Here is a 27,916-nt window from a genome sequence, read left to right as displayed (position 1 = left end):
TTTTTTGTATTGTCGGGAAGGATCGGCTCGCTGGCCTCACTGCTCAGTCCGATGCTGCTTTAACGTGTAAATCTTTTTCGATCGATCGAGAGCTTATCCACTAGTCCATTATAAAAATGGCAACACAAGCACGTAGAGCAGCGCTACTACAATACCATAGAAGAAAGCTGGAAGCTACCGGTCACCCACAATGGCTGCTGCCTCGAGAAGGACTTCCCGTGCAAGACCCACTAGCGCCTACCCGCCGTCGGATCACGCTGCCGCCTATTCGGGCGCTTACAACGACGACGCCGAGGATACACAATTCGAGTTCGACGAGGCCGATGTCTGGAGCAACGACGTTGTTGCTCGAGTCCCCTCCTTCGAAACAATCCACGACAACGGATCCACGATGCCCAGTTCGCGGACGTCGAGGAGACCGCCCAGAAGGGCTGACATCTCGTCCGACCTTAAGCCGGCGGCGGCGGCCTCGTCATTGCCTGTCAACATACTGGATTGGCCGAAGAGTAATCCAAAACGGGACTCCACGGCCGAGGGTGGAGGAAGAGTTGAGAGCGACGAAGAGGAGGACCGAGAGAGTAGGGTTCCTCCTCACGAGTACTTGGCGAGGAGGAGAGGGGCTTCGCTGTCGGTGCACGAAGGGATCGGAAGGACGCTGAAAGGCAGGGATCTGAGCAGGATGAGGGACGCCATTTGGAAGTCCGTTGGATTTGCAGACTAAGCTCCTCCTCCTCCTCCTCCTCCTCTTCTTCTTCTAATTTGTTTCCCTCTGAAATGGAAAATGGAAGCAACCCAGAGAGGATAAGGAAATCAAAGCGTCAGGAAGAGAAAGAACGGACAAGTGAAGAGGAGGAGGAGGAGTGGAAGGTGGCGGAAAGCTGCCAACTGATATCTTTCGTCGACCCAGTTCTGTTGGAGTAGAAGAGAAATTATTTGTCTGCTTGTCTTTGGTTCAGTCGGACGAACATGATTCAGAAACTGATGCCGACTGACATCTTTCTTAACTTTGGATGCGATTGGTGCGATGGTCTAATTCTGTGTATGTGACTTTCTCGAAATGTATGACCGCTCAACTTTTTTCTTTCTTTTTTTTGGGTCACAACCTGCTCACCTTTTTAAAGTGCGTTGTCACTTATTATTTCTATTTTTTCGACCGTCGATCTAGGTTTTGTTTGAAATCTGAAATCTATCCGTGAGAACGGGTGGTGCATATCGTAGGTTTCAAGATAGGTTCGAAGGTCTATCGAAATTCTATATGTATTTTTAATTGAACCATTATAATGAATGATTGCTACAATTAATAGATCATAACTCATATTGTTGGACCGATGATTTCATATTATATACTAATCATCATATGTTATAGAATATCATAGGATCGCGTAAAGATATAAAATATGAAAAACACAAAAACATGTTTCCAATTTTCAGATCTTGAAACCCGTCCTTGAAATCGATTTCTCGATTTTTAGAACCTCAAACCGACTTTGCATCCTCCGATGAAAGTGGGAGTTGAGCATCGATGTTGTTGGAAGATTGGAAATCACACCTTCAAAGATTAGAGATTTCTCTCCCAAAGGACTTGTGCGGCCTATCTGTGTTTGATATATAAGAACAGCAAACTCCACATACGCTTTCTTTGTTTTAGCGCGTCGGTGCTCGCACGACATTCATTCCTAATTTCTCCGAAATGAATCTTTATCTTTCTCGAGGTTTGGACGAGACCCAAGATGAAACTTTTTAAGAACTCGTTTAGGTCCATTCGTATTCAATTTTTAAGTTAATGATACCTCGGCAAAAATCATCTTGGGCCACTTTTGAATAAAATTGAAAAATTGAGGTACTCGATTGAAGATAAAAGAAAGAATTAGAGGTACAAATAGAAAAAAGATGATTTCAACTCATTTGGGCCTTTTTCAAGTCTTGGGTCCGCAGCCACTCCTGACCCTGCAACCGCAAAGTGGAGCGGAGCTCATCCGATGCCTCCGTTTGCTTCAAGCCCACGCCGGTCTGTGGCGGCTCATCGAGACTTTGAGCTTTGACCACGATACGATAGACGGGAGACGGAGAGATGGGAAGGAGGCCGGTGGTGCTGGGATTGGTAGTGGCCATGGCGCTCGGAGTGGCCGTGTACCTTAGGCTTTGGACCATCGACTACTCCGTCTCTGCTGGCGACACGGAATTGCTCAGGTTCTTCTCTCTCTCTCTCTCTCTCTCGAACTTCTGGTTCATTCCTTTCAAGCTCCTCGTCGATCGAACAGATCCGTTAATTCCGATGGAACTTGCAGTTGATAAAAAGGGATGGCATTGGCATTTGTTACTTCAGTTCGATTCCTTCAGATGTCGTTGTGATAATTGCAAGAAGCTGTCAAATTTGAATTCAATCGGAATGATGCATCCGAATTGCTGCGTTGGTATATTGTTGGTCTTCCTGTTGAGACTCACCAGAGGAAAAACCCCATTTTAGCTCTGTTCTCAGATGATATTGTTAATTGTCTTTCGTTCCTTGCTTAACATGTGGTCTTCAGAGTTTCTGGTGTGAATCGGTCTAGCAACACATCGGAAAAATTAGCCATCTTTTTGCGATCCACGTGATACCATCTTGCAGTTGAGTTGGATGAAGTTGGGGGAGTCTATCGATTAGAATTGTTACTACAATTCTTTCTTGGATTGGTTCTAGCCTTCTGTTTCTTTGTTGAATGCCGTCAAGCTTCTCTCGTTTGGGGAGAACTGAGATTAACTGGCGACGTTGATAACATTTCTTCTTTAATCGACTCTCTCTAGAAAAGAGTTTGATCTCGCTCACCGGGAAGCGATGGACGAGTCCGCCGAATGGAGGCGGAAGTATGATGAAGAATTGGAGAGGGCGAACAAGTGTGAAGCAGAACTTAGAGAGGTATGCTCCTTCTTGATCACCCTTCAATTTAGCGTCAAGAATGTGCTGAACAACGCGTACTTTCTTCATATCTCTTCTCTGTCCTCATCCAACCTCTGATGATTTTTTTTTTCCTCATATAGAGGTTTGCAATGACTCCTGCAATCAATTCTCGAAGTGTTTGTAGTTTGCAGACATTTTCTAGTAGGGATGAACCATTCCTGTACTATAGATTAAGATGTATGCCGGAAGATAAGATCTTATTAGCTCTGTGCACTTGACTGAGATTGTGCACATAATTAGCTCCCTGGTGAAATTTTTGGATGCTCTTCACCACTAATTCATTCCTAGTCCATGTTCTTCTTTAGACCAAAATGCAATTTTTGGACTTCTGTTCTGTTAGGACCTGCAGTGCCTTGGAACTGTCTACCTAATTGAAGGAAACATATTCTGTCACTTGGATAATTTATGCTTTCTCTAAATCAACCTACATACATAGCACAAGCACAATAAGTAGCAAATAACATTTTATTCTGCCCAAACCTGCACCGTGGAAAAGGAGTTCGCCCAGTATAGTTATATGCTACTTGTTTATGTTATTGGTAGGTCGATATGCATTGCATAAAAAAAGAAAAAGAGAAAAAGAAAATCCACTCTCAATTTTCGAAGTGTACGATTACGTCCTCAAGCTTGAGCAGTGTTTCTGACTCTCCATCTGTTTCCCAAATACAAGTTTATTCGAAGTATACTTAAGCCTACATGTGTTCAATGAATTCAGCTTAAAGAGTCTTTTTCCAAGAAGGGGGGAGATTCTGGTCTCAGTAACTCCAAATTGGTCATCTTGCAAAAGGTGACGCTCTGCCCATCATGTTAATTGGCATTATTATTCCCCTGTTATCCCATCAGCAGATAATTCAGTTCCTGAGTTATTCTGTTTCTGCTACAACTAGATTTCAGATCTGTGGGCAGCCATAATGGTTTTATGCCTTTTTGCTCTAGAAAGTTATTGTTCATTGAATGTGGAAAAAGTCATGTACTGAGGCAAGCTAATGGAGGATAAGGAAGATTCCATGCCACAAATCCATGTTATATGGCTTTGCCCTCGGGATAAAGTTTTCACTTGGCAAAGTCGTTCTTTTACAGGAAAAGTTGGCATTACTCAACCAAGTGGAAGCACTAAAACGCGAGCTCGAGGTTGAGAAGTTGAAGTGCAGATCGAGAGACATAAACCATTGATGAAAGGTGCCATACTAGGTTAATGTTGAACAGACATCTAAGTGAGAATTTTGATGGTTGATGCATCTGTAGCCGAGAGATATCAATCGGTTTATGAGCGGGCTGACCTTGGTAGCTGAATGAACTCACGGAAGAGATATAGTTTCTCACACGTTGGTGGTTTTCGAGAGAAGCTTACTGGTTGCTGCTGTCATCCCGAGATTATACCATTGCCTAATCGGAACCATTTGGAGTCTCATGCTCTCCGTGTAAATTTGGTTTGTCGTATTGATCATCCATGTATTTCACCCATCTCACATGATGAAATTTCGTCCTTTTTTGGGATGACCCCGAGAGACAATGTTCGGGACAATGTATGACTTTTGAAGGATTCGTCACATCAGTTAGCAAATGCATTCTTCTGATGGAGCTCGACCTCTGCGTTGGGTATGGAACACTGGGCATTTGTATAAGGAATGCAAGGCATCCTCATTCAATTTGTTTCTGCAAGTAATCTAGTATGTTCAGCAATCATTCGTACTGGCCCCAAAAGATGTACCGACGAGTTGCCGATTAGTGGTGATTATGGAAGGTATTATGCACTAGAAGTTGCATTAGTTTAGTAAACCACTTTGTCTCCTTGCGTTTTGCATCTTTTTTGGGGCAAAATTGCCTTCGGATAGAAGCTACAATCTCGTACCATGAGCATGCTTTAGTATTCAAATAGCCATCACGTGCTTCAGCCTTCAGCTTTCTTTCTGATGAAGCTAATAGAAAGCCAATGAACACGACTAACAGGAAATGGAAGGAAGGTTTTCATAGCAAAATGATGCAGCAAATTGACTTCAAAATATGTCACATCTCACATGAGGTCACAACTAATTTGCCAAATATTAACTGCCGAAACGATTGTACATCTGACATGTACGAAAACAACGAGCAGTATCGCAAACCAAAAGAATGGAGAAAGGAAATCCCGCAGAATAAATCAACGAGCAGTATCGCAAACCAAAAGAATGGAGAAAGGAAATCCCGCAGAATAAATCAACGAGCAGTATCGCAAACCAAAAGAATGGAGAAAGGAAATCCCGCAGAATAAATCGACCGATTTCTGCGAACGAAATTGATATTGCAATCACAAAGGCAAATGCTGCATTAAACTCGAAGCAAAATTCCTTTTATATACAGATCAGAAGCAATCAGAGAGCCAATAATGGCACAGGAACGTATTCTGTTGGCAAACATTTACTGGGAAGCCAATGACCAGAAGTTGAAGAGAAATGATGGTGACGCCACGAACCAACTGATAAATGCCATCGCCGTAGCGCTCTCAAATCTGGCGCAGTGATTCACCGCACATTTGTTAAGATCATTGCCGATAAGGACTGTGATGCCAGCTGATGCGCTGGCAGCAGCAAATGTAAGGGTTGATGCAATCTGTACAGAAAAACGGACTAGTTCAGCAAATGAATCTCTTCTTCGAAATGGAAATAACTTGAAGCACAAGGTCCAATGGGCCATATAATCCTGGAATGGTATGAAAAAGACCAATGCCGCCAGTCCATTAAAAATGCACTCACAAGTGGGGTGCCCGAAGGCATTGAGATATTCTCTCTTGTAGGTTCGTGCAACTTCTTTTAGAGCGTCTATTTTTAAAACACAAATTCAATAACAACACCAAGACAACCTATTGGATGTTGTATTTGTAATGGGCCAAGGATGCATCTCTCTTACCCCATCGCCAATAGCGAACAGGCTAACAACTCTGCAGTTACGCAAGCTTCGCTTCACCAAGAGAGCATATATATCAACAAGTGCCATCGACATGCTCCACAAACATTGCAAGCTAACAGCAGCAACCAGGTAGCTGATACAGCAAAGATCAGGAAGCATCTGCATTAACTTCATTTGCTATCTAACTATGTCTTCAAGATTCAAGATGTAGAACTTTATCACATTCACATAGCTACTGGTATAAAACATGTCTCGGCTCGTTCTTATTACAAAACAATTTGACAATGTTATCTCCTCAGCATGCCCTCCACCAGGGCAGACTCCATTTTGTTCTATCATGGCTGTGCTCGTGACTCTACTGACAAATCTAACCACATTACTGTTCACCCGACATTGCCAACCTTGTTTGAAACTGCTAGTCTACAGGCTGTTTAGAAGTAAATCTTCAAATAAAAATGAACTTAGCCAAAGCACTGAATAGTGAAAAATAGGTTTTGAATAGGATCCACAAATTCTAACACATGGACTTAGACAAAAGTGGAGGACCATGTGCAATGTAAAACCATAACAATGACAAGCTTTTGCAACCATGTAAGAACCCAAAAGAAAAGAATAAGCTCACAAGAAAGCAAACTGAGCACGGAGTTTTCTGCATTGCACATATGCCGAACTATACTTGTAAATATTCTGATGCAATGACCATTTAAGAAATCTTTCACTAGAAAAATTAGCTCCAGGCTCCAGCCAATGAACACACACGATATCCTGACACAGAAGCTAAATAAACTCCCACCCAAGGCATGTCAAATCGCATATAAGTTTCTTCTTGCTCTGCTCACTCAACTTCTGCTACGATTTGGCTGAAAAAAAGCTCTGATGCAATTATTGACCATCTATCTTTCAACCACCAACATTAGCTCCACCCAATAATCAGAAATGTTCTAACAAAAGAGGAAAACAAATTACAGATAAGCTACTGCTAGAGGCATGTCAAATTGCTTGATCCAAAGCATCTTCTACATCGCAATTTCACTCTCATTATTCACAGTCTTACGCTCAGTCATAATATGTCAAACAATTCAAACTATATTTCACTCCTAAGTTGACCTAACGCCTAAACTTTTGACACTCATCCATAAACCACGATTGGCCAAAACCTCCATCAAAGCGACGAATCAAGACATACGGCACAAATCCATAAATCGCACATCAATCAACCTCACCACTCCAATTTTTTTATGTTCAAAGCCAATCAGAAGATCGTCTCAAGAAAACGATGGCGAATTATTACCGGAATGCCGTGACGGAAGGGAAGTCGCTGGTGGTGGCCATGACGCAGAGCGAGATCGCGGCGAAAGCGAACTGGCAGAGCCGAAGCACGAGCCCGCCGCGAGTCCCCGGCATCCCTTGGACGTCCTTCATCCTGACTCTCGGCCCGTTGTTCTGAGCTCCGCCGTTCGTCACCGGCGGCGCCTCCACCGGATGCACCGACGGCCGGCTCATCTCCAGTCGCCTCTTGTACGAACCCGCTTTACGTATTACTGGGCAATCCCCGAACTTCACATCATTCCAAAACCCTAGTTTCAGGGAGTGCGCAGAAGGAGACCAAGGGGAAGAAAGCGAGCTGAGAGAGAGAGAGAGAGAGTGACGCTTTTCTGGGTGCGGGGAGCGTGGGATCGGAACATATGTTTGATATACAAATGTCGAAACGTTGACTCCAACAGAAGTCAAACATGGGCCTCAACATGGGCCCAGATGGGTCGGGCCTCAAAATAGCCCGATTACACATTTGATAGAAGTTAATCCAATTGTGCTTCCGTCGTGTGCGATAAGAAATCAATGTTTGATCATTTATTTAATTCCGAAGACAAAATTAAATAGAGGCGTCACAAATCATCAATTAATCTCGAGAAAATAAAAATAAAATGGAAAAAAGAGGAAGAAGAAGATCGAACAAAATTAGCCTCTAACAATTAAAATTAGGAACTCTCTAAATTTCCTTATCACCCCCCTCTCTAGAAGACCCCAAATCCGAGGCCCGATGAAGATCCAAGTTTTTGAACGTGGATACGTTCTCGGATCCGGGATCCGAGAACGGAGCGTCGTAGGCCGGAGGTTGGGCCTCGGCTTGGCCTTGGGCTTTCGACCTCGACGACGACCTGGAGGACCCCCCTCCCACGGAGGAGTCCTTGGACTTCTTTCTCCTGGACTTCTTCGGGATGTCGGGCAACTTGCTCTTCCTCGGAGACGACTCGGACCCGGCTCCGAGGCTCGAGTCTTGGAGCTTCCGCACGGGGTCGGACGGGTCCCTTGCCGGAGAGCCTTTCGAGGCCCGCCTGGACCCTCTTGAGGATTTGTCTGATTTGGATTTGGTGGGGGAATCGGTCGAAGTGCCGGTCGAGTGCCGTCTCGAGGATTTGGGCAGCTCGGGCAAGTCCCGGGCCGGGGAGCTCGGAAAGGTTGGGGTTTGGTTCCCTCGTAGACTCGAGCCTGGTAGCCAAGGTCCATAAAAAAAAAAATCAAGAGAAATCATCGCAAAAGTTATGCAGGGTAATGTCTCTACTATTATTGACTCGCAATTATAAAGTTTTGTCCGAGCAAATATGATCGAATGTTAAATTGTCCGTACCTTCAGAAGCTACCGACCGGACAGAACCGTCGCCATTCATGTCTCCAGGGACACCTAAAGGAGCTGAAGAAAACCCCGGCGTTGTTCTGAACTCATTCATCTGCACATCCAAATGCTCGAAAGCCTCAATTTTGTGGCCTTTACCCCTTTTCTATTGATTATCCTATGAATTTACACATTTATTCTGCTTAACACGTACTACAACATCTCGGGCGAATGCGCGACGGGAAAAGAGTTGCCCTAAGGCGACAAGATTTTACTTTCCGGCGACCTGCGCGCGACGAAAGTTTCCTAGCCTAACGTTAGACCAAAGCGGCGACACAAGGGAAGAATTCCGTCACCTTAAATCTGGACCCCCACGGTGGCAATGGAGAAATTTTTTTGTCGCAACCCAACTCGAGGGCGAAACAAAAAGTTCAAAGAAGAAGAAGAAGAAGAAGAATACCCAGCTCGGGGAAGTAACAGATGGACCGTCCCATCCTATGTGAGCCACATGCTTTACATCTGTGGGAAACCCTATCTCCATTTCCTGCTCCTTCTCATTCTCTGCACATTGATCACTCAACAAATTTAGCTTTCTCGATCCAACACAATCTGCAACGAATATCACGACACTCGAACCTCCCGAAAACCCGAAAAAAGATAACCAAAAACACGTCCGTCTTCCTGTCGTATCCCCCTGCCGACGAGTCTACCAAATAAAAATTTTCATGAAGAGCGAGAGAGAGAGAGAGAGAGATGTACCGAATATTTGGGAGATGTACCTCAGGCCTTTCAAGAGGCCCTTCATTTTGGTCGACATGGGACGGCGACTCTGATGCCGAGCAAGATCGATAACAAGCAACAAAGAAACTGATCTCAGGCTCGAAAGGGAATGATTATCGCATCAGCTCATCGACGCAATCCATCCGCGGACGCCCCAAGCTCTGAAGAGAAGAGAAAGAAGGAAAAAAGAAAAAGAGCTCAAAGCGATGCAATGCAAGCGCATGAGAGAGTGTAGTTCTCTCGATCAGGTTCTCCAGAAACCCGATGAATCCCTCGGCCTTATGGCACAGTAACTAGAAAAGGCAAGGGAATGAGAGAGAAGATAGAGAGAGAGAGAGAGAGAGAGTCTTGAAATTCTTGTGTTTTCTATTTTTTTTTTCTCCCTTCTTCCGGAGAAAATATGTGGTTGACAGGGGCGTTGGGAAGAAGGTGGGAAGAACTCAGGCAATGGGAATTTGCTAATTTGAGGGAAGAGCACTTGGTTTTTAGCATTGATTACCATTGGCATGCTAAAGTAGGGTTTGTTCAGACACCTCAATTAGAAGCTGATCGCGATTCTAGGAAAAAACGAAACAGCTCGAAATGCTCTTTAGAATTTGCTACCTTTTCGCTGGCCTGACCTATTTTTGTAAAATCGAATTGGAACCCTCCTTAATTCATTCCTGAATATAAAAAAATATACTTGCTCAATTATCTCTATCGAGATCGTGACATGCAAATCTCGTATAATTACATCTCTATCGCGCGCTCTCTCTCTCTCTCTTTCTTTTCTCTATTGATGATGATGTCATGATTCGAGAGTATAAATTTATAAGTGAAATATCGGAGAAAATTGCGACCTTGTTTTTGCATGTTTTGCTTAAGATGGTCTTACTAGGAATAGCCCTCGTGATCCTATTGCTAATAATTTGACACCAATATAGCATATCCAAATTATAAGAAAGCCCACGGAAGCCAAAATTGCACAGTTGAAATTTTCCCAATTTTTGTTTGTTCGAGTACGTAGATAAATCGCAAATAGGGTCCAAGTAATAAATGCCCAAATTTCCTTTGGGTCCCAATTCCAATATGATTATATGATCCCCATGCCTTATTAGTACCTTAGAGAATACATATGATTAAAAAGATAAACCCAAGACCGATAATACGATAACCCCACCGATCTAATTGTTGAATCGGTTGAGCTCTCTAGTAATTTTGAAAAGAAAAAAGAAGAAGTGTTTATTAAAACATTGCTTCTTTCATTCGTGTATTGGATCTCGACAAAGGAAAATGGCTCATTGAAAAAATTATTTTCTTACTGAAAATCTTTATGGCTTTTCGCAATGTAATAGCTAATAGAGCTACTGATAATAATGATCCACATAAAAGAGTTGCGTAGCTCAATATCATTATACTTACATGCATCATTAATCATTGAGATTGGAGAATAGGTACTACTAAATAATTATTATGATTATATGACTTAATTCTTACGCCGGAACGACCAGGCCCGTTTTGAAGATAGGGACATGAAATGCGCAACCAATTAGAGACAAATTATAAGTGCTGTACACTTTTCTGATTAGGGTTTCTAAGCAAATTTACAAAGAAGAATCAATACAATTAGCACTTGAGGGTATATTCTCAAACCAGATGACGACATGACCAAAAAAAAAAAAAAGGAATATGCAGATAGCTAAAGAAGGGTTGCTTGTGGAGGAGGAGCCACGTGGCGGATCAGCGTTCTCTCTGTCCTTGCAGCCAACCATGTCCAAGTTGGCTTGGCGTTGTCTAAGCACTCTCGAGAATGACTAATACGTCCTTTCATTTGGATTCATATTGAATTTGACTTAGCCAGATTTGAGTTAATACCAGCAGACGATATGATTATTTTAAGCACCCGGCGGTCTCCATTGATTAGCAGAGAAGTTTAGGTGAGCTTTTCTGATGAGAGAGATTAAGCAAAGTGAAAAATCAATAAGTGAAGGCTGTAAATGGAAAGAAAAAGAGATTGGTGGGATCTAGTCACATTGAAGAGAAATGCTAAAGAGCAGTAGAATTTAATATGGAAATACTTTCCTAATAGTACTATCAAGCCACAAATGAAATATGTTCTAGGGAAATTGGCAAGTGTTCCCGAGCCTAATTGTAAATTATGATATTGAATTGAAGTCAAATTACTATGAGGTTTGGATTTTTGTTAGGTCCGATATCGGTGTAAAGAATGATTTACATAGCTATCGTTCGATGATTGATATGTGGAAGAACCCAGTTACAAGACCAACTCACCGTACACATGTTGCTCATCCAATGATGAATGTGTACTCTTTATTTACACCCAGAATGGTCCTAATAATGATTAGGTCGGTTATAGATTTGAGATGCTTTAACACCCTTTTTCATTTGTGGCATTAGGAAGTGTAATTTGGTTGTTGTACCATACTGAGAAAGTGAGAACGATCAACCCAAAAGTGTTCAAGGAAACTACATTTATGCAACATCCTTGTAAACCTTGAGCATGTTATTCTTCCTTTTTGTTAAAACCAGTATATACATAAGACAGATTTATTCCTGACGAGAGAGCGAGAAGGAAAATCAATATTACGGTGCATTCATCTCGTGAAAAAATCAATTATTTGACAAACATATATATTTTCATAAAATACGATAGTTCTTCGCATCAATTACAAGAATAAATTAACGAGGCATAGGCTGTTGTTGATACAAAAAACATTTTCGGTTGATTTCCCGCGAAACAAGCACGCCCTTAACTTTCCCCGGCTTTTGTTCACGCAGCAGGGATTAACTAATATCTCTACATGAAAATGTATAACTACATCTCTTGAAGGTTAAGGCACATAAAATCATGATCAACACATACGTAATAACGTAATTAGGGAGTGGGTGAGGGGATTACCATTTGTTCCCCTACCTATTAGTCTAAACCAACCTTTCAAACTAGAACTCCAACAAAAATTAAATGAGCTTGAGATCAAGTAATGTATTGATAATCAAGAGTTATAATTTCAATCAAAAGGTTGCATCTATGTGTGATGACAAGCAATAGAAGTCCAAGCAGAGGCAGTGTACAAGCTTGTGTCCTTCCAACCAAGCCTAAGTGTTCCATCCCCTTGCACAAGGCTATAACCCTGAGCAGGAGGGAACATGTTCAGGATTAGCTGTGCCTGAGCCAAGGAGTTGGCACTCATGGGGATTTGCATGAAGCTCCCGCTTCTTCCCAGCAACTCACTCCTCCAGCTCCTGAACTTGTCCTCCCCGCTCCGCCCGGGTCCGCCGATCGCGAGTATGTTGTTGATCTCCCGGTGCATGAGCCCATGCTCGACCCAGTGCCGGCTCGGGTCGTCGCATGGCAGGCACGCACCGAGAGAGTCGAAGAGGGTCGAGTAGTAGTGGAGAGACCCGACAAAGCGGTCCAGGAATGACCCCCCGTGCGAGACGTCCTGCTCCACCAGCGTGATCACCCGCGGGGCCAGCTCCTCGAGCAGCCTCATCAACTTCCAGTCGTGCCCTGTCGCGTCATAGAGGGAATGCTGGAGCCAGTGCACGGCCAGCGTCTCGCCCCGCCGGAGTTGCACTGCGTGCGGGAGGTCTACGATCTCCCCGAACTTCCTAGCGACAGGGTGGAACTCAAAGGACATCCCGAGCCGCTTGGCGAAGTTCGAGAGCTGCCTTCCCGTCTCAACGAGGAGCTCCATCGAGGCGCCCATCCCGGTCATCCGCATGTGTGGCGGCCCCTCGATGCGCGTGGCCAGGATGTGGAAGAGGGCCGGCCACTGCAGACCTTGCATTATGTCGAGGTCGATAATGTGGACTTGATCGCGGCGGTGGAAGGCTTCGAGGATGGCCTGGTTGGAGGTGAAGTGCGCGAACTTGACGAAGGGCGAAACGTTGTTGAAGACCTGGAACGCGGCGTGGACGCTCTTGTAGTCGACGAGGGGCGAGCAAATGCCAAGCCACGAGTTGATGACCCGGCTTGACATCGCCTTGGCGAAGTAGGCGACGATCCTCTCGGCGCACGACGGCCCGTAGGGAGAGGCCATTTGGGTCAGCTCAAGCAACATTCTATGTGCCTCACCCAAGTTGTCCACAGAAATAGCCACAGCACACTCAAGGAGGAGCGTCAAGAGGCCAAGGCCATTGCTATCGCTAGGGCTTGCTTCATTGACCGACTGAATCGAGTTGCTATTGCTCTCAAGGTGGTGATGGATAACATTCCACCTTAGAGCAGCCTTCCTCGGCCTCAAGTCGCCTATGATCGACTGGACGCAATCCTCCGACGCCATCTCCGAGTTGGCGTGGAAGGCCCTGTCGGCACCTGCGCGGGGCGTCTCAGGCAGGTCGTCAATGAGCTGCTTGGTGACTTGCTCCACCCACTCGGAGAGCTCATTCCTCTCCGAGCCGGCGCACCGGGCCGAGGCTGGGTTAGAGAATCCGCTGGCGTCCCACAATTCATGGGGCGGCGTCATGTCGAGAGCCCTATTCACCACTTCAAATCCTCCTTTCAGCATCGATACTGGGATCGAACTTCGCAAAGCAGCAAACCAGCAAGAACTTAGAGAGCGAGAGAGGACCTTGTGGGAGAGAAGCTACCCACCCTTTATAATAAAAAGGCGAAGATGAAGTGTAGGCATGGGATGACCTGAAGGAATGACCAAAGAAATGGTCATTGACGTAACAAGTTGAATTCAAGCGACTTGTTTAGTTCCCCAAGCATGGCCGGCATAGCCGGACACATAGATGAGGTCGAACCGCTAAGTTCCAAACCCTACCAAGTCAGATTGGTAGTGACGTTCTCATTATTATTCAATTTGGAGTTCTGATTTTCCTTCCTCCGAGCAGGGGGAAGATTTCTTGACATGGGTTAGACATTTTTAATTAGGAGATGTTAGTCCGACAGTCTGACCTTACTGTCGATTATTTCTGACCACACGATCTCCCAATCAACGAGTGCTTTATGCAAAACACGCGATGAAGGTGTGTAGATCTATAATTGAGATTGTACTGTCCAAGATCTTGTTAGGAAAGCATTTTTTATTTTAATTTAATTAAATAGCTTTTGACAATGAATATGTGGAAATTAGCAAGATGTGGAAAGAACAACTACCCCCCCATATGATTCATTTAATTGGGTTAGTATTAATGACATGCTACATGGTGAAATTAAATAGCTCCAATGAATGAGGCATTTCATGCGTGTAAAGAAAGTTTGCTGTTTTCCTTGACAAGGACATGCATCGTATCTTATACATAAATTTATAATATTTATGCCGTGTAATTTGTTTTTCTCTTTTTGAGTTCAGAATTATAACATCCTTTTTTTTTTTTATCTCGCCCACGTAATTATGCTAGTTATGTTTGGATACCTATCAACGAAATAGATTCCATAGCACGCACTGTGCTTGCACAACTCAAGAACCGAAGGCGATCTGTGACCCTCTGAATTAACTCACTGAGGTATTGTCTGTTTTGGCCCATCTCATACCGAGCCTCACGATTTTGGCATTTGACGTACATGCGGGTACCTTTTTAGCAGGTCACCTCTAAAGTTAAGCATTGCCCAGGTGGGAGCACTCCCAGAATGGGTGACCTCTTAGGAAGGTGCCCACGTGTATGCCAAAAGACAATATCAATAATACTTAGGATGGGATGGGTTAAAGCGGACAATACCTCAGTGAGTTAAATTCAGGATGTCACACGACCTATTCAAATATCACAAACTGCTCTGGGTCGGGGCCACCTATAACTGATGCGAGAGAGCTCGCGAGTCGTTCTATTAGCCTCAGAATAATAACCGGTCTGTCTCCCTGAATTATAGAAAACAAGATGCAACTATACTCTGCTGAGCCAACGCTAGACGGAACTACACGTTATATAATTGAACTTTGTTTCATTTTCAATGAAACTTTTTGTCACGCACGTAAGGAATCACGAATAGGACGGGTGATCTAGTTGAGTTCCCTCTAATTTCGTCATGATCAGTGGAAGATCTCTCCGTCAAGTTTGATTATTTTGGGGCTGTGTTTAGGGGGGAGTTTCTGCTTGAATTGACGGGTTACAGTATGTTGTGTCTTAGGATAGAGTTAAAAACACTCTATAAGCCAAAACCACACTTTAAATTTATATGAATGCTCGCGACATCTCATTCTCATTCGTTCAGTCAAGTGAGAAATTGACCGGCGACATTTATCTATTTCTGGAAAAAATAAAGAAGATCTAAAGAAACACATATCCTATATAGGTTAGAAAAAAATCCATTTGTGATCCCTATATTTTCAATACTTTTCTAGCCGTGCCCTTATACTTTCAATCTTTCTAATTCTGTGCTACCTACGCAAAATGTTTAAACAAGTCCCTCCAGCACAAAATGAGGCCAAATCCAGGCGATTAGCAGAGTTTGACATGGATTAAATATTACTTACTATTGACTCCTATAGCGGATAGTGAATGGTAAGGAGAATGAGAGAACAAGTAAAAAATTTTAATCTATTTACATGCACACCCCCATGTTGAGCATCCAAATTCGCAATATTGAATGCACATTGACACTTCGGTGTCTTTTGACCGCCACTTTAATTCGATTTGGCTCGATTTTGGGCCTTGCAAACTTGATTAGACAGTTCGTGCAAATAGAAAGTTTTGATTTGATGAATCGAAAGTGCACGACTTGATTAGAAAAGTGACGGGAGTACAATGACCAAATGACCGATTTTTCCTTCTATACATAGTAAAGTAATTGTATGATTAGTGGCAAAATGATGGTTGGACATGGAGTGCTTTCATTAGATTATTTATATTTCTTCACACGAAAGCATAACAAAATAATCACATTATATGAGAATTAAAATTTGACAAGTTTAAATAATTTACATATGCGTCTTTACTCAAAAAGGTTAGAAATTGAAAATTGAAGAAGAATGTGAAATGAGATCTCTTTTTCTTTGTAACAACAAGCTGAATTTCATTTCAAAGCTTCGATACTTGCAGGGGTTTGGTCGATAAAAAAAATGGATGTATTTAGGAAACTACACAAGAGTTAACAAAGGGATAAGAGTAATTAATCAAGGTTAAAAACAATGACGACTCGGGGTTAAAAGTACTAAGTGGATAATTAAAAGAGAGTATTCTAATTAAGCATTAGCAATTGGCATACTAAGATGGTTTCGAAGTAGACATTTTGATAAGAGACTCGGATAACTTTTATACCAGTACTTAAACAAGGAAATCGGTCTCCGTTTCAAACATTGATAATACGAAAAAATATTTTAAACCACTAAAACGTTCAGCTAAAGTTACCAGACACTAGGAAAATCTCGACTGAGTAAATTTCTAACCTAGAAATTATCAATTACACTATTCAAAACATGTTAGTCTCCGTGAAGCTATTAGAGTATGTCTCCTGTTATTTGTCCTGTTACACGAAGTTTGATAAAGCAAAACTTCCGGAGTGCATAACTTATTACTCTAACAACTTTTTTGGGCGGTATTTTTTTGTTTGATTCCACATAACTTTTCAAGAGAAATCTCATGAAAAACACGAAATTTATAGAAAATAGAAGGAATCAAGCTATAGCGTGTCTCCTCTTATTTATTCGGGAAAATTGTCAAAAAAGTCCTAAACCTATTTCATTAGTGCTAATTTAGTCCTAAACTTATTTTTTGTGCCAATTCAGTCCTAATTTTTTTATTAGTGCCAATTCAGTCATAAACCTTTTGCATTTGTACCAATTTAGTCCTAAATCTTTTATATTTATGTCCATTGAGTTAATCAAGCTAATTTTGACCGAAAATCGCCGACGTGGATGTCGATTGTTCAACGTGGCACGGCTAGCATTGACTTGGACATTTTTAAGTATTATTTTAATATTTTGAATAATTCTTTAAAGCATTTTTTGGTTTTTTAAAAAAATATTCTTAAAAATTATTAAAAATATAAAAAAATATATATATATTAAAAAATGTCCACGTTAGCATCGGTTGTGCCACGTAGGACAATTGATGTCCACTTCTAGTGATTTCCAACCAAAATTGGCTGAATTGACTCAATTGGCATATATACAAAAAATTTAGAACTAAATTGGCACTAACGCAAAAGGTTTATGACTAAATTTGTATCAATAAAATGTTTAGAACTGAATTGGCACCAATGCAATAGGTTTAGGACTGAATTAACACTAATGCAATAGATTTATGATTTTTTTGAAAGAAGTTTGAGAGGGCAAAACTTCTTGAATACGTATCTCAAAGCTTCGCCAACTTTTTTGGGCGATATTTCTGTCGATTCTAGATTACTTTTCAATAGGAATTGCATGAAAAAACGAAATTTCTAAAAGATTGGCGGAATATACTACTCACTGTTACTCTGCACAATCAACGTATACATAAACATTTATCAATCTAATCTTTGTGTATTGCACTCCAAGCGACTATGAGCGGAAAATCATCCTTCGAACTTGCCATACGTCACAAAATCAGTGACCCACCTGAGATTTCATACGTGACATCCAAAACTCATAGTTAAGAAGTGACTTTATATCCTAAAAATCGGGGAAAGTTACAAAAAAAAATCCTAAAACTATTGGAATTGCGCTAATCTAGTCCTAAACTTTTTTTTTTTTGAGTCAATTGAGTCCTAAATATTTTGTATTTATGTCAATTCAGTCCATCTGCTAGCTTTGACCGGCTATTGCTAACGTGGCATTGATGTGCCAATTTTTAATATTAATTTTTTTTTTATCTTTCCTTCTTTTCTTTTACTACTACCACTGTGGCCGGTGAGGTCACCGGAGCTCGCCAGCAACGGGGCAAGGGCCATGATCGTCGAACCAGGTGAGGGCCGCGTCTAGATGTGGGCAAGGCCATCGTGACCGTGGGCGAGGTTGCCTCACCATGGCCTTGCCCAGACATCTCGTGGCTGGTGATCGAGGTTAGCTTGACGATCATGCACAATGAACAAAAATGGCAAGGCTGCGCAAGGTCGAACCTCGCCACAGGTGGGAGAAGTTTGCCCCCACCTGCCCTCACCTCTGATTGATCATTGCCCCTTGCCCTTGGCTAGTTATTGGACCTTGGCAACTGAAGAAAGAGTAAACAAGAAAAGAAAAGGAAAAAAAAAAAGAAAAACATACATAAATAATTCGAAGAATATTGTAATATAGATATAATTGTCTACGTTAGTTACGGTCATGCCACGCTCGCGTCGGCTGGCGAAAGTTGGCCAGATTGACTAAATTGACATAAATATAAAATAGGAAATACAAAATGTTGCGTTTCTCGTGTTCTTGCCAATTTTGAAAAATACAACCAATATCATAAGAGATCTATGTTGTGTGCAATTGATATTATGTGTTATATAAGTTTCATTATGTTGAGATAAAATAAAATAAATGAAAAATTCCAAATAATAGCCCGAAATGTCATCATTTTTTCAAATAAGGGCCTTCGATGTGTTGAGATAAAATAAAACAAAGGAAAATTTTCAAACAAGGGCATGAAATGCCATCATTTTTTAAAATAAAGTCATGAAGTGAACTTTATTTCAAATAAGAGTTTGGCTGAAGGGTATTTTCGTCATTTACTCTCTTGAATTTTTCCTTTTTTTCTTCTTCTTTTTCCTTTCTTATTCCTTTTTCTTTTTCTTTTTCTTTTTCTGTTTTTTCCCCCTACCAGGACATTGTCGGCCTCAGCTGTCGGCCCGCCCTCGCCGGCTTCGAGCAAGGGTAACTCTAGCCGGATCCAGTGAGGGTTGGGCTCGCCGGCCCACGAGAGGGTGAGGGTATCCCATGCTTAGGCGCTCGCAAGCTTCTTGAACTCCCTCTTCAACCAGTCCTCTTCGAAGAAGAAGACACCGTCGTCCAAGCCTTCCTTGGCGCAATCAATGAAGGATGAGGACGAGAGCCCTAGGTGGAGGCGGTGAGGGGGGAGCAGCGTCGGCTAGAGCTCGAGCGTCGTGCCAGATTCGATGTCCGTGTATACATCTTTGACCTCTGCTGGTTGCCCTTGCCTGGGTTGGGCGAGCGAGGGCAACCCTCGCCAGATCCACCGAGGACAACCCCGGCCTAGGCTCGACGATGGCTTGGGCAGGAGAGGAAAGAGGGAAGAGGAAAAAAGAAAAAAATAGAAAAATGAATTTTTTTTTTAAAAGTGTAAAAAATGAGAATGTCCTTGGTTAAACCTTTCTTTGAAATGATGAGGGCACTTTAAGTCTTTAATTGAAATAAAACATACTTTAGGCCTTTATTAAAAAAAATAATGATACTTCGTGTCCTTATTAGAAATTTTTCGGTGCAAAGCAAGATTTGAGTCGACTCACATAAAGGGCAAAGAACAAACAAAAAAGGAAAAACTAGAAATAAGAGGGCGTCAAAGGAAGCGCGCGTAGAATCTTGAGCCCCAAGTTCCCCCAATCGAACTGTGCGGCAAGGTCCAATCGCTGAGAGAGAGAGAGAGAGAGAGCACTTTTCCTCGTCCACAGCAAGGAACAGCCTCGAGCGACCATTGTTGCTTTCTCCCGCTCTTCCTTCCGATCGGTTCGTCGACCCCAGAAGATGGGGTCCCAATTGATTAATCTGCGCAATTCTTCTCGCATGGAGGATCAGGACGGGATCCTCTTGAACAGCCTCGGCGTCGTCTCCGCCAATCCCGAGGACATCGAGCGCAACGTTCTCGCCGAGGCCTTCCAGGTACGCTGCTTTCCCCTTCTTCAATTCCGTCGATTCTTCTTTTGCCCTGGATTGGATTGGATTGCATTTTCGTTCTCGTGACGCTAAGGGACGGCAGTGTTGGTTCGGTTCGTGGTGAGCAGAATGCACGGTCTTCACTTCCGCGTTCCCCAATTTGCCACTTAGCTTGGTTGCTAGGGTTTCAAGTTGCCGATTCTCTGAGCTGACTGACGTTAGCCAGTGCGAAAGCTCAATACTCGTCATGTTTACTATTGGAGATTTTGGTATTTGCAATCGGTCTGCTTCACCATGTTTCGTGAATTATGTCCGCCTGAACACCGATACAGTATGAATTGGAGTCGGGAATCTGTCTTTTGCTTCATCTCATAGCTTCTAATATATTGAATTATATCGTGGGTTTTACGTTGCTACCTCTGATATATCTGTAGGCAAGAAGATGAATGGTAGTTAGCAACACGTTTTGTTTAAAGAGAAAACATTGACAGTAGCATTTTAAATGCAGGCAGAAGGCCATGACAGAGATGGTAAAGACAGGGGGGTCCCCGAGGGGGAAGTTCCGGAGAAGTCGGATAGAATTGATCCATCATCTTCTGCTCAAGAGAAGCTGTACAGTAAGTTGAATGCAATAGAATTTGAGATAGATGCTGTTGCATCTACTGTTGAGCAGGCGAAGAATGTTAAGAACTCTGAGGACGGAGCTCATGAAGGTAGTTATGGAGGAAATGATGTGAGTGAAGATCCTAGAAATGTTTTTCAGGCTTCTTTCGGCGATTCATCCCTTCACTACGCCTTGGCATCTGATAGATTGAGAAGTCTCAAAGAAACTAAGGCTCAGCTTGAGAAAGACCTAGTAGAACTGCAGGAGGGCAACCCTGATAAGAGCAATGGGGATGACAGGATCTTGAGAAATCTCGTGAAGGAAAAGCCCAGACTGAAACGAAAAACTAAAGGAGCTCAGCAACCAAGCAAAAACCTAGAAAAGCGACAGAAAATTGTTTCTTTTCGTGACGACGATGATTTTGATGCAGTTCTGGATTCGACATCTAATGGCTTTGTTGAAACGGTATGTTAATACAGTTGAGTTAAATGTACTTTTTATTGGACTTCTTTCAGTGAACTGCATGTCTTTAATATCAATGAAATAGAAGTTTGAATGCTGATCTGAATTTAAAAAAGGTAACCAGGAAAGGGATGCATTGGTCCGCAAAGGTGTTTTGACTCCATTTCATAAGCTTAAGGGATATGAACGTGGTATACAAGATCCAGAGACGTCAAAAAGGTTTAGCCTCTCTGAAGAAGAAGCAAGTGGCAATGACCTTGCTACTGCCAGCGTTGATAGAGCTGTTAGATTAATATCAGAAGCGGCTCAAGCTCGCCCAACCACTAGGCTGGTAGATTCACAAGCATTACCAAAGCTTGAAGGGCCCACAACGCCATTCCAAAGATTAAGAAAACCTCCAAAAGCTCCGAGTTCCCATGAAAGTGAGGTAGAAAAATCTCAAGCATCTGGGAAGAGGAAGAGGCCTCTGCCAGGCAAGAAATGGAGAAACATTGTTTCTCGTGAGGAAAAGCAGTCCACTGACGATGGTACCTCAAATGCTTTGTTAATAGCAGTGCAGCTCCTTTGCATTTTTAATGTCTTTATGGAATTGTATCGATCTAGGTTTAGCGTTGCTTAATTTACTGGTTATAATAATTGTTTTGCAAGAATGTCATGGTTTCTAGGTGTAAGCTTTACTAATTTGTTTTGTTCTGGTAGCTCTGCTCGATGGGGACTGATGACCTGATTTGTTGCGGTTGATGAGACAACATGTTTGTCCTTTTAGTTGCTAACATTTTTATGTGAAACAATTTGGTCGTCTCTTATTGGTATTATATGCAGTGACCCTATTCTCTGGAAAAGAGTGTTCACCTGAGGTTCTTTCATTTTCCTTTGATGGATATGAAAATTCATAAAGAAAAGAGGATGCTAAAGATGCCTGCTGTACAAAGTTAACCAGCATAACCAACCAAAATTCAAACCAGGATCTCTAAGGCTACAACTTTTAATTTGATGCTAACTGCCAACTGCCAACTGCCAACTGACTGCATGTATTCTTCATTAGTGGTGGTCCTTGCATAAGCTGTAGAGTATTGTTATTCTGTTGTTATTGTTACGATTACGAAATAGTTATGGTTGCATTTAGTGACTCTATCTGATCAAAGAACATGTGGTAGGCAACAATCTGGGTGACTCTTTCGATCAACAGGTACTCATTTCTGTTGGTAAAATTGTGAAATCAATTCGTGACAGTATCAATGATCTGATGTGATCTTTGAACTTCTCAAAGTTTTTACTTTCAGTAAGACTATAAGTTGAGGTAGTGCTCCATCTTCTCATATTTCGGCCTCTGCATGATAAATCAAGAATTATGCGTTTTGTAATGCTGTACAATCTTAGACATTGGGAAATTAGTGAATATGACTCTTTGCCTTTAGTATATTTTTACTTAACGGACTTTCTGTCACTCATCAAATTTCCTGTTCTTTCAGATGATGCGAGTGATAACTTGGCAACCTCTAGTTATGAAGGTGACGTACAAGAGGAACGTGAGGAGGTAGATAACAGTCTATCTCCTTGTGTAGTGCTAGAAGGGGGCCTGAAAATCCCAGAATCCATCTTCACCAAACTTTTTGACTATCAGAAGGTAGGAGTACAGTGGCTGTGGGAATTGCATTGCCAAAGAGCTGGTGGGATAATTGGAGATGAAATGGGTCTGGGTAAAACTATTCAGGTCTTATCTTTTCTCGGCGCACTCCATGTCAGTGACATGTATAAGCCAAGCATCGTCGTCTGCCCTGTTACTCTTTTGCGACAGTGGAAAAGAGAAGCAAAGAAATGGTATCCCAAATTTCATGTGGAGATATTACACGAGTCTTCACAAGATAGTTACTCGACGAAGTCTAAAAACTCTTATGAAAGCGATGATGAGAGTGAAGGGTCACTTGATAGTGACTACGAAGAAACTTCGCGATCGAAGAATGCCAAAAAATGGGATCCACTGATTAAACGCGTTTTGAGATCAGAATCTGGTCTGCTCATCACCACCTATGAGCAGTTGCGCTTGTTAGGGGAAAAATTAGTGGACATAGAATGGGGTTATGCAGTTCTGGATGAGGGACACCGCATTCGGAATCCTAATGCTGAGATTACCCTTGTTTGCAAACAGCTGCAAACTGTTCATCGGATAATTATGACAGGAGCACCCATTCAAAATAGGCTGACCGAGTTGTGGTCTTTGTTTGATTTTGTTTTCCCTGGGAAGCTGGGGGTATTGCCAGTTTTCGAGGCAGAATTTGCGGTCCCCATCACTGTAGGTGGTTATGCCAATGCTTCGCCACTACAAGTATCTACTGCTTACAGGTCGATATTCTAAGTCCTTTTTCACATACATTAATGTTTTGCATGTAGCATCACAGAGCTTAGTTTGTAGTTTAATAGACCTTTTACTGGGAGTCATGGAGGACATGCCTATGTTTCCTTCTTAAAGTTCAACTAACTTGATACACCCAGCTAATCTGCATTGATCAGTTTCTGATTGCGTAGCTAGAGCTTGATATGCTTTGTGAATACTTGACATCTGAATGTCGTACAATTTTCTTTGTATAGGTGTGCAGTAGTTCTACGAGACCTAGTCATGCCTTATCTTCTTCGCCGGATGAAAGCTGATGTCAGTGTGCAGCTCCCAAAGAAAACAGAGCATGTCCTTTTCTGCAGCCTTACTGCAGAACAGCGATCTGTATATCGAGCTTTTCTTGCTAGCTCTGAGGTGGAGCAGATACTTGATGGGAGTAGAAAGTCCCTTTATGGAATTGATGTGATGCGTAAGATATGCAACCACCCTGATCTGCTCGAGAGGGAACACGCGCACCACAACCCTGACTATGGAAATCCTGAGCGGAGTGGAAAAATGAAGGTTGTTGCTGAAGTGCTCAAGGTCTGGAAGGAGCAGGGACATCGTGTTCTCCTTTTTGCCCAAACTCAACAAATGCTTGATATTCTGGAGAGTTTCTTGGTTTCTGGTGAATATAAGTACCGGAGAATGGATGGTCTCACTCCAGTTAAACAGAGAATGGCTTTGATAGACGAGTTCAACAATTCGGAGGACGTGTTTATATTTATCCTAACAACAAAAGTTGGTGGTTTAGGGACAAATCTAACTGGGGCTAACAGGGTGATCATATTTGACCCCGACTGGAACCCTTCAACTGATATGCAGGTGCTTCTTTAAATGTTGAAGATGATTTTCTTTGTACTGTATACTTTTTTGATGGTTTAAGCATATCGGTTGAAAAAGTTAATTTATTGTATGCTGACAAAAGAGCTTGTCTTTGCTTTTTCTTTCAAATTCATGCACCATAAAACTTAGGGCAGAATGATATGCACAGCTTGCAATAATATAGGTAAGGTTTGGTTGAGTTTTTGAAATGTTTCATTCAAAGTGTGCATGTCTTTCTCAGCTTTTATTGCCTATTTAAAAATCTGTGCGATGCATGATTCTTGAGCATAACTTAAAATTTGAATAAACAGTCTTGCATTTCTTATAAAATCTTATGTGCATGTGAATTGTAATTTATTTTTGTCACAGAGTGAGAATTAAATTTGGTTTCTAACATTTTGAAAGAGGAAGACATCTTTGGAATAAAAGGATGTCAAGTTGCTTATTTCTTTGGTTCCCTCCTACAATGTTTGGTTTTATACGTAAAAAATTTGAAGATCGTTTAAAAATAACACTGACTGGATTGTTGAGTTAAGCATTTGAAATTTGATGTAATACTTAATTCTTTGCTCTTCCTGTGAAAGGCGAGGGAGCGTGCTTGGCGTATTGGTCAGACACGGGATGTAACTGTGTATAGATTGATTACTCGAGGAACCATAGAGGAGAAAGTTTATCATCGACAGATTTACAAACATTTTCTCACTAACAAGATATTAAAGAATCCACAGCAAAGAAGGATTTTCAAAGCCCGTGATATGAAAGATCTCTTCACGCTTAATGATGACGGAGAGAGTGGGACTACTGAAACATCAAATATCTTCAGTCAGTTGACTGAGGACGTAATTGTAATTGCACAACAAAGTGAGAGGCAGGATAAGGGTGAAGTTCCAAGAGTCGCCGCTTCCAAGGATGGTGATTGTGCAAGCAGTCATGCAGGCAAGTCAAATACTAGATCCTCAAGAAAGAAAGGGAAAGAGAGAGTGAATGATGATAGTGGAGAAGTGGACGGAGAAGCTAATATCTTAAGGGATCTCTTAGAGGCCAATGGGATACACGTAAGTTGATTTCCCTTGACTGGTTTTTAATGGATATGTGAAAGTGTGTCAAAGGTCTGCTCTGTGCTTGAAAAATGTCTCCTCGAAATTGATATGAAGCATGTTTCTTGATAGCAGTGAGAGAAGTTCTCTTCACAATTGAGTGATATCTTTTGGGTGTACCTTTTTAGTTAAATTTAAAGTTGTGTGCATGTTCTCACTTCTATTTTACATTCTTCATTCATCTTTCTAGAGTGCCGTGAATCACGATATTATCATGAATGCCCATGATGAAGAGAAAATAAGACTTGAAGAGCAAGCATCCCAGATTGCACAACGAGCAGCAGAAGCGTTGCGCCAATCGCGAATGATGCGAAGTCGTGACAGTGTATCAATCCCAACATGGACCGGAAAATCAGGGATGGCGGGAGCACCATCAAGTGCAAAGAAGAAATTTGGTGCTGCAGTTAGTTCCAAGTTGTTGAATAATTATTCTAAAAGGTCATCCGATGAATCACCTAGCAATGGCATTGTGGCTGGTGTTCAAGCTGGGAAGGCATTATCTTCAGCAGAGTTGCTGGCTAAAATTCAAGGAAATCAACAGAGAGCATTGTCTTCAGCTGAGCTTGGGTCTGTTTCTGGTTCCAGTGACTTGAGAAGACCGGATGTGGGGACTTCAACATCATCACACAGCTCTTCTCACGTCCAGCCAGAAGTATTGATACGTCAGATCTGTACATTTTTACAGCAGAGAGGTGGAAGCACTGACTCGGCTACAATAGTGCAGCATTTCAAGGACAGGATACCTTCAAATGACTTACCACTGTTTAAAAGTCTATTGAAAGCGATTGCGACTCTTGAAAAGGACCCAAATGGGTCGGTTTGGGTCCTCAAGTCAGAGTATCAATGACGGTGTCTACCCCTCCATTTTTGCCACTCATTGCCTCTTGGGTTGAGTGGAAGTTTGCCTTATTTTCGGGGTTTCCGAGCTTTTTGAGTTTATGTGGCTGCATCGTTGGTGGTAACTCTGTCGTGCCTTTTTTGCTTTCTAGAATCTGATTACAAGTTCAGATTTTTGTTGTAGAGTGTACATAATTCTGGACTTCTGGGGCAGGTTGTAACCGAGGAAATCAATTAAGATGGATCTGCCAAGGGTTCTCAAGTTGTTTAGAGTGTCCGAGACTGGAAGATGGCAAATCCATTGCTTCAGATGTCGCGGCGAATTTTGCAATTTACTGATACTGATGATGTCATTTGTCTTGTAGACACCGATTCCCTTTTTCCCTTTTCATACCCTTTTTATCAACAATCGCATGGGTAAATCTCCAACACTAATGCGAGAAGTGGAAGTGCTAAATCAAACTCTTATATAGCAAACGGTGTGGCACCCCACTCTTTCTCATAAAATTAGGGTTTTGCCCGTAAATGCTCAAGATTATATTTTGTTCGAGTTGTGATCAACTTAACCGGCAGGGTTATTCAATGTTAGATTTCTATGCAAAATGTGCGGTAATGGTGTTCTGAAATCAGAGACCATGCCATTAGAATTGCATTTCTTTGCTTTGTGACGGTTCACCGGATATTTCGGCGTAAATCCTTCTGTAATGCAAATAATGCTGATTCTCGATGCTTTCCACCCAAAAAGGAGAAAAATCTCCGGAACTAGATAATTTAAAAGGGAATTCCCTTTTGACGGATGGGTGTTTGATAAGTTGAAAGAGAGTTTCGATAATAAAAAAAGAAGTTAAAAGAGAGTGGCCAAATGAACATGGTGGATTGGAGTAACTTTTAGGGGTGAACATGGTTATAAAGTAAAATCTAGAACTAGACAGGTGGGAAATCTGTCCAGTTTTAGATTGCAAGATATGGAGGGTAGGTTTCGGATTTCAAAAATTAGAGAACATGTTCCTACATATAGATTCTAGATAGGTTGAATATGAAACCCGTAATGTAATCCGTAATAAGCTTTTGTGTTTTTCTTGGTATATCTCTTCGCAATCTTGCAATATTTCATGATATCCGGTGATTAGTGTGTAATTTGAAACCATTAATTTAAGCGTCCGGTGATTAGCGTGTAATTTGGAATCACTAATTTGAACTTCCATTTTCAGCAATATTTATGACTAAGATTTTTACTTTGTTAGTGTTTTATATTTATTCGTGTGTTTAAATATAAATAGAGGGCGATGAGTTATAGCAAGAAATGATGATTATTTATGATTCACTGCAATAGTTCAATTAAGAATGTAAGTGAAACTTATATAGATCCTAAAACCAACTTTGAACCTATGACACAGTAGGTAGGTTTAAAAATAAGCAAGGTAGGTTTTAGGTTCGAAAAAATGAAGAAGTGTAAGTTCTAGGTGAAACCTGATAGAATATAAAACCGCTCACCCCTAGTAACTTCTCCCTTTCCTGTGTAAAGATGTTACATTTACAAATATATGTCCATCAGCATAGAACGCATCAGTAGATTCAGCAATATGCTAGAACTACAATGAAGCTTCGCCGGAATGCATGGATCTTTACATTCGATGGCGGGCATAATCAGTTCCCTCATCGGTCATTAAATCGATCTTCACTGGATAATTCTCGTACTTTACTTACAGTAAACAAAAGGACCCAGGTTCTCCTTTTCCTCTGGATTGGAGGAGTAAAGCCGTAAGAATGACATGCTAATCGGCTTGAGTTCCAAAAGAAAGATATAGTCACTTGTGAACTAA

At 41.9% G+C, this 27,916-nt stretch overlaps 6 protein-coding genes across 8 annotated transcripts; 3 read left to right on the top strand and 3 right to left on the bottom strand.

The window, feature by feature from the left end:
• The first annotated feature begins 159 nt into the window (after positions 1–159).
• LOC115749793 lies at positions 160–1,073 on the top strand. Its single transcript, XM_048282968.1, has 2 exons — positions 160–722; positions 770–1,073. Exon 1 carries the CDS (start codon positions 191–193, stop codon positions 719–721), a length of 531 nt encoding a protein of 176 aa, XP_048138925.1. The 5' UTR covers positions 160–190; the 3' UTR covers position 722; positions 770–1,073.
• LOC115749789 (protein CHROMATIN REMODELING 8) lies at positions 723–26,459 on the top strand. The gene is made up of 9 exons (XM_048282966.1): positions 723–750; positions 10,940–10,949; positions 19,750–19,900; positions 20,403–20,963; positions 21,085–21,487; positions 22,433–23,303; positions 23,550–24,159; positions 24,744–25,214; positions 25,447–26,459. Exons 3-9 carry the CDS (start codon positions 19,766–19,768, stop codon positions 26,101–26,103), a joined length of 3,708 nt encoding a protein of 1,235 aa, XP_048138923.1. The 5' UTR covers positions 723–750; positions 10,940–10,949; positions 19,750–19,765; the 3' UTR covers positions 26,104–26,459.
• LOC115749794 lies at positions 1,925–18,287 on the top strand. Of its 3 annotated transcripts, XR_007199356.1 has the most exons (5): positions 1,925–2,190; positions 2,785–2,896; positions 3,654–3,725; positions 4,019–4,343; positions 18,277–18,287. XR_007199356.1 is itself a non-coding variant. In XM_030686763.2 (4 exons), the coding sequence occupies exons 1-4, from the start codon at positions 2,072–2,074 to the stop codon at positions 4,109–4,111; spliced, it is 396 nt and encodes a 131-aa protein (XP_030542623.1). In that variant the 5' UTR covers positions 1,925–2,071; the 3' UTR covers positions 4,112–4,595. The 3 variants fall into 3 exon arrangements, 2 of the variants coding, with proteins under 2 accessions (XP_030542623.1, XP_048138927.1); XM_030686763.2 differs by lacking the exon at positions 18,277–18,287 and having other exon boundaries at positions 4,019–4,595; XM_048282970.1 differs by lacking the exons at positions 3,654–3,725; positions 18,277–18,287 and having other exon boundaries at positions 4,019–4,595.
• Positions 5,187–7,502, bottom strand: LOC115749691 (CASP-like protein 5A2). The gene is made up of 3 exons (XM_030686625.2): positions 7,116–7,502; positions 5,825–5,957; positions 5,187–5,527 (listed from the first exon to the last, which is right to left on the bottom strand). Exons 1-3 carry the CDS (start codon positions 7,325–7,327, stop codon positions 5,336–5,338), a joined length of 537 nt encoding a protein of 178 aa, XP_030542485.2. The 5' UTR covers positions 7,328–7,502; the 3' UTR covers positions 5,187–5,335.
• On the bottom strand, positions 7,692–9,590 carry LOC115749690 (CRIB domain-containing protein RIC6-like). The gene is made up of 4 exons (XM_030686624.2): positions 9,198–9,590; positions 8,899–8,999; positions 8,454–8,553; positions 7,692–8,314 (listed from the first exon to the last, which is right to left on the bottom strand). Exons 1-4 carry the CDS (start codon positions 9,253–9,255, stop codon positions 7,815–7,817), a joined length of 759 nt encoding a protein of 252 aa, XP_030542484.1. The 5' UTR covers positions 9,256–9,590; the 3' UTR covers positions 7,692–7,814.
• LOC115749790 (protein SCARECROW-like) lies at positions 12,002–13,837 on the bottom strand. The gene has a single exon (XM_048282967.1). It carries the CDS (start codon positions 13,727–13,729, stop codon positions 12,245–12,247), a length of 1,485 nt encoding a protein of 494 aa, XP_048138924.1. The 5' UTR covers positions 13,730–13,837; the 3' UTR covers positions 12,002–12,244.
• Positions 26,460–27,916: the final 1,457 nt, after the last annotated feature.

Source organism: Rhodamnia argentea, chromosome 7 (assembly GCF_020921035.1).
Source record: "Rhodamnia argentea isolate NSW1041297 chromosome 7, ASM2092103v1, whole genome shotgun sequence".
NCBI classification, from domain to species: domain Eukaryota; kingdom Viridiplantae; phylum Streptophyta; class Magnoliopsida; order Myrtales; family Myrtaceae; genus Rhodamnia; species Rhodamnia argentea.
This window is presented reverse-complemented; position numbering and strand designations above follow the sequence as displayed.

Excerpts from the sequence above, each read along its gene's own strand:
- LOC115749789 (XM_048282966.1), top strand. The coding sequence starts at position 19,766 with ATGGGGTCCCAATTGATTAATCTGCGCAATTCTTCTCGCATGGAGGAT. Across the intron at positions 21,488-22,432 it reads AAAGCAGTCCACTGACGATG|ATGATGCGAGTGATAACTTG; the intron begins GTACCTCAAATG and ends CTGTTCTTTCAG. Across the intron at positions 24,160-24,743 it reads ACCCTTCAACTGATATGCAG|GCGAGGGAGCGTGCTTGGCG; the intron begins GTGCTTCTTTAA and ends TTCCTGTGAAAG.
- LOC115749691 (XM_030686625.2), bottom strand. The coding sequence starts at position 7,327 with ATGAGCCGGCCGTCGGTGCATCCGGTGGAGGCGCCGCCGGTGACGAAC. Across the intron at positions 5,958-7,115 it reads CCTTCCGTCACGGCATTCCG|CTACCTGGTTGCTGCTGTTA; the intron begins GTAATAATTCGC and ends TTGCTGTATCAG. Across the intron at positions 5,528-5,824 it reads TGTTCGCTATTGGCGATGGG|ATTGCATCAACCCTTACATT; the intron begins GTAAGAGAGATG and ends TTTTCTGTACAG.
- LOC115749794 (XM_030686763.2), top strand. The coding sequence starts at position 2,072 with ATGGGAAGGAGGCCGGTGGTGCTGGGATTGGTAGTGGCCATGGCGCTC. Across the intron at positions 2,897-3,653 it reads GTGAAGCAGAACTTAGAGAG|CTTAAAGAGTCTTTTTCCAA; the intron begins GTATGCTCCTTC and ends CAATGAATTCAG. Across the intron at positions 3,726-4,018 it reads AATTGGTCATCTTGCAAAAG|GAAAAGTTGGCATTACTCAA; the intron begins GTGACGCTCTGC and ends GTTCTTTTACAG.
- LOC115749790 (XM_048282967.1), bottom strand. The coding sequence starts at position 13,729 with ATGCTGAAAGGAGGATTTGAAGTGGTGAATAGGGCTCTCGACATGACG.
- LOC115749690 (XM_030686624.2), bottom strand. The coding sequence starts at position 9,255 with ATGTCGACCAAAATGAAGGGCCTCTTGAAAGGCCTGAGGTACATCTCC. Across the intron at positions 9,000-9,197 it reads GTACATCTCCCAAATATTCG|AGAATGAGAAGGAGCAGGAA; the intron begins GTACATCTCTCT and ends ATCAATGTGCAG. Across the intron at positions 8,554-8,898 it reads CTGTTACTTCCCCGAGCTGG|ATGAATGAGTTCAGAACAAC; the intron begins GTATTCTTCTTC and ends TTGGATGTGCAG.
- LOC115749793 (XM_048282968.1), top strand. The coding sequence starts at position 191 with ATGGCTGCTGCCTCGAGAAGGACTTCCCGTGCAAGACCCACTAGCGCC.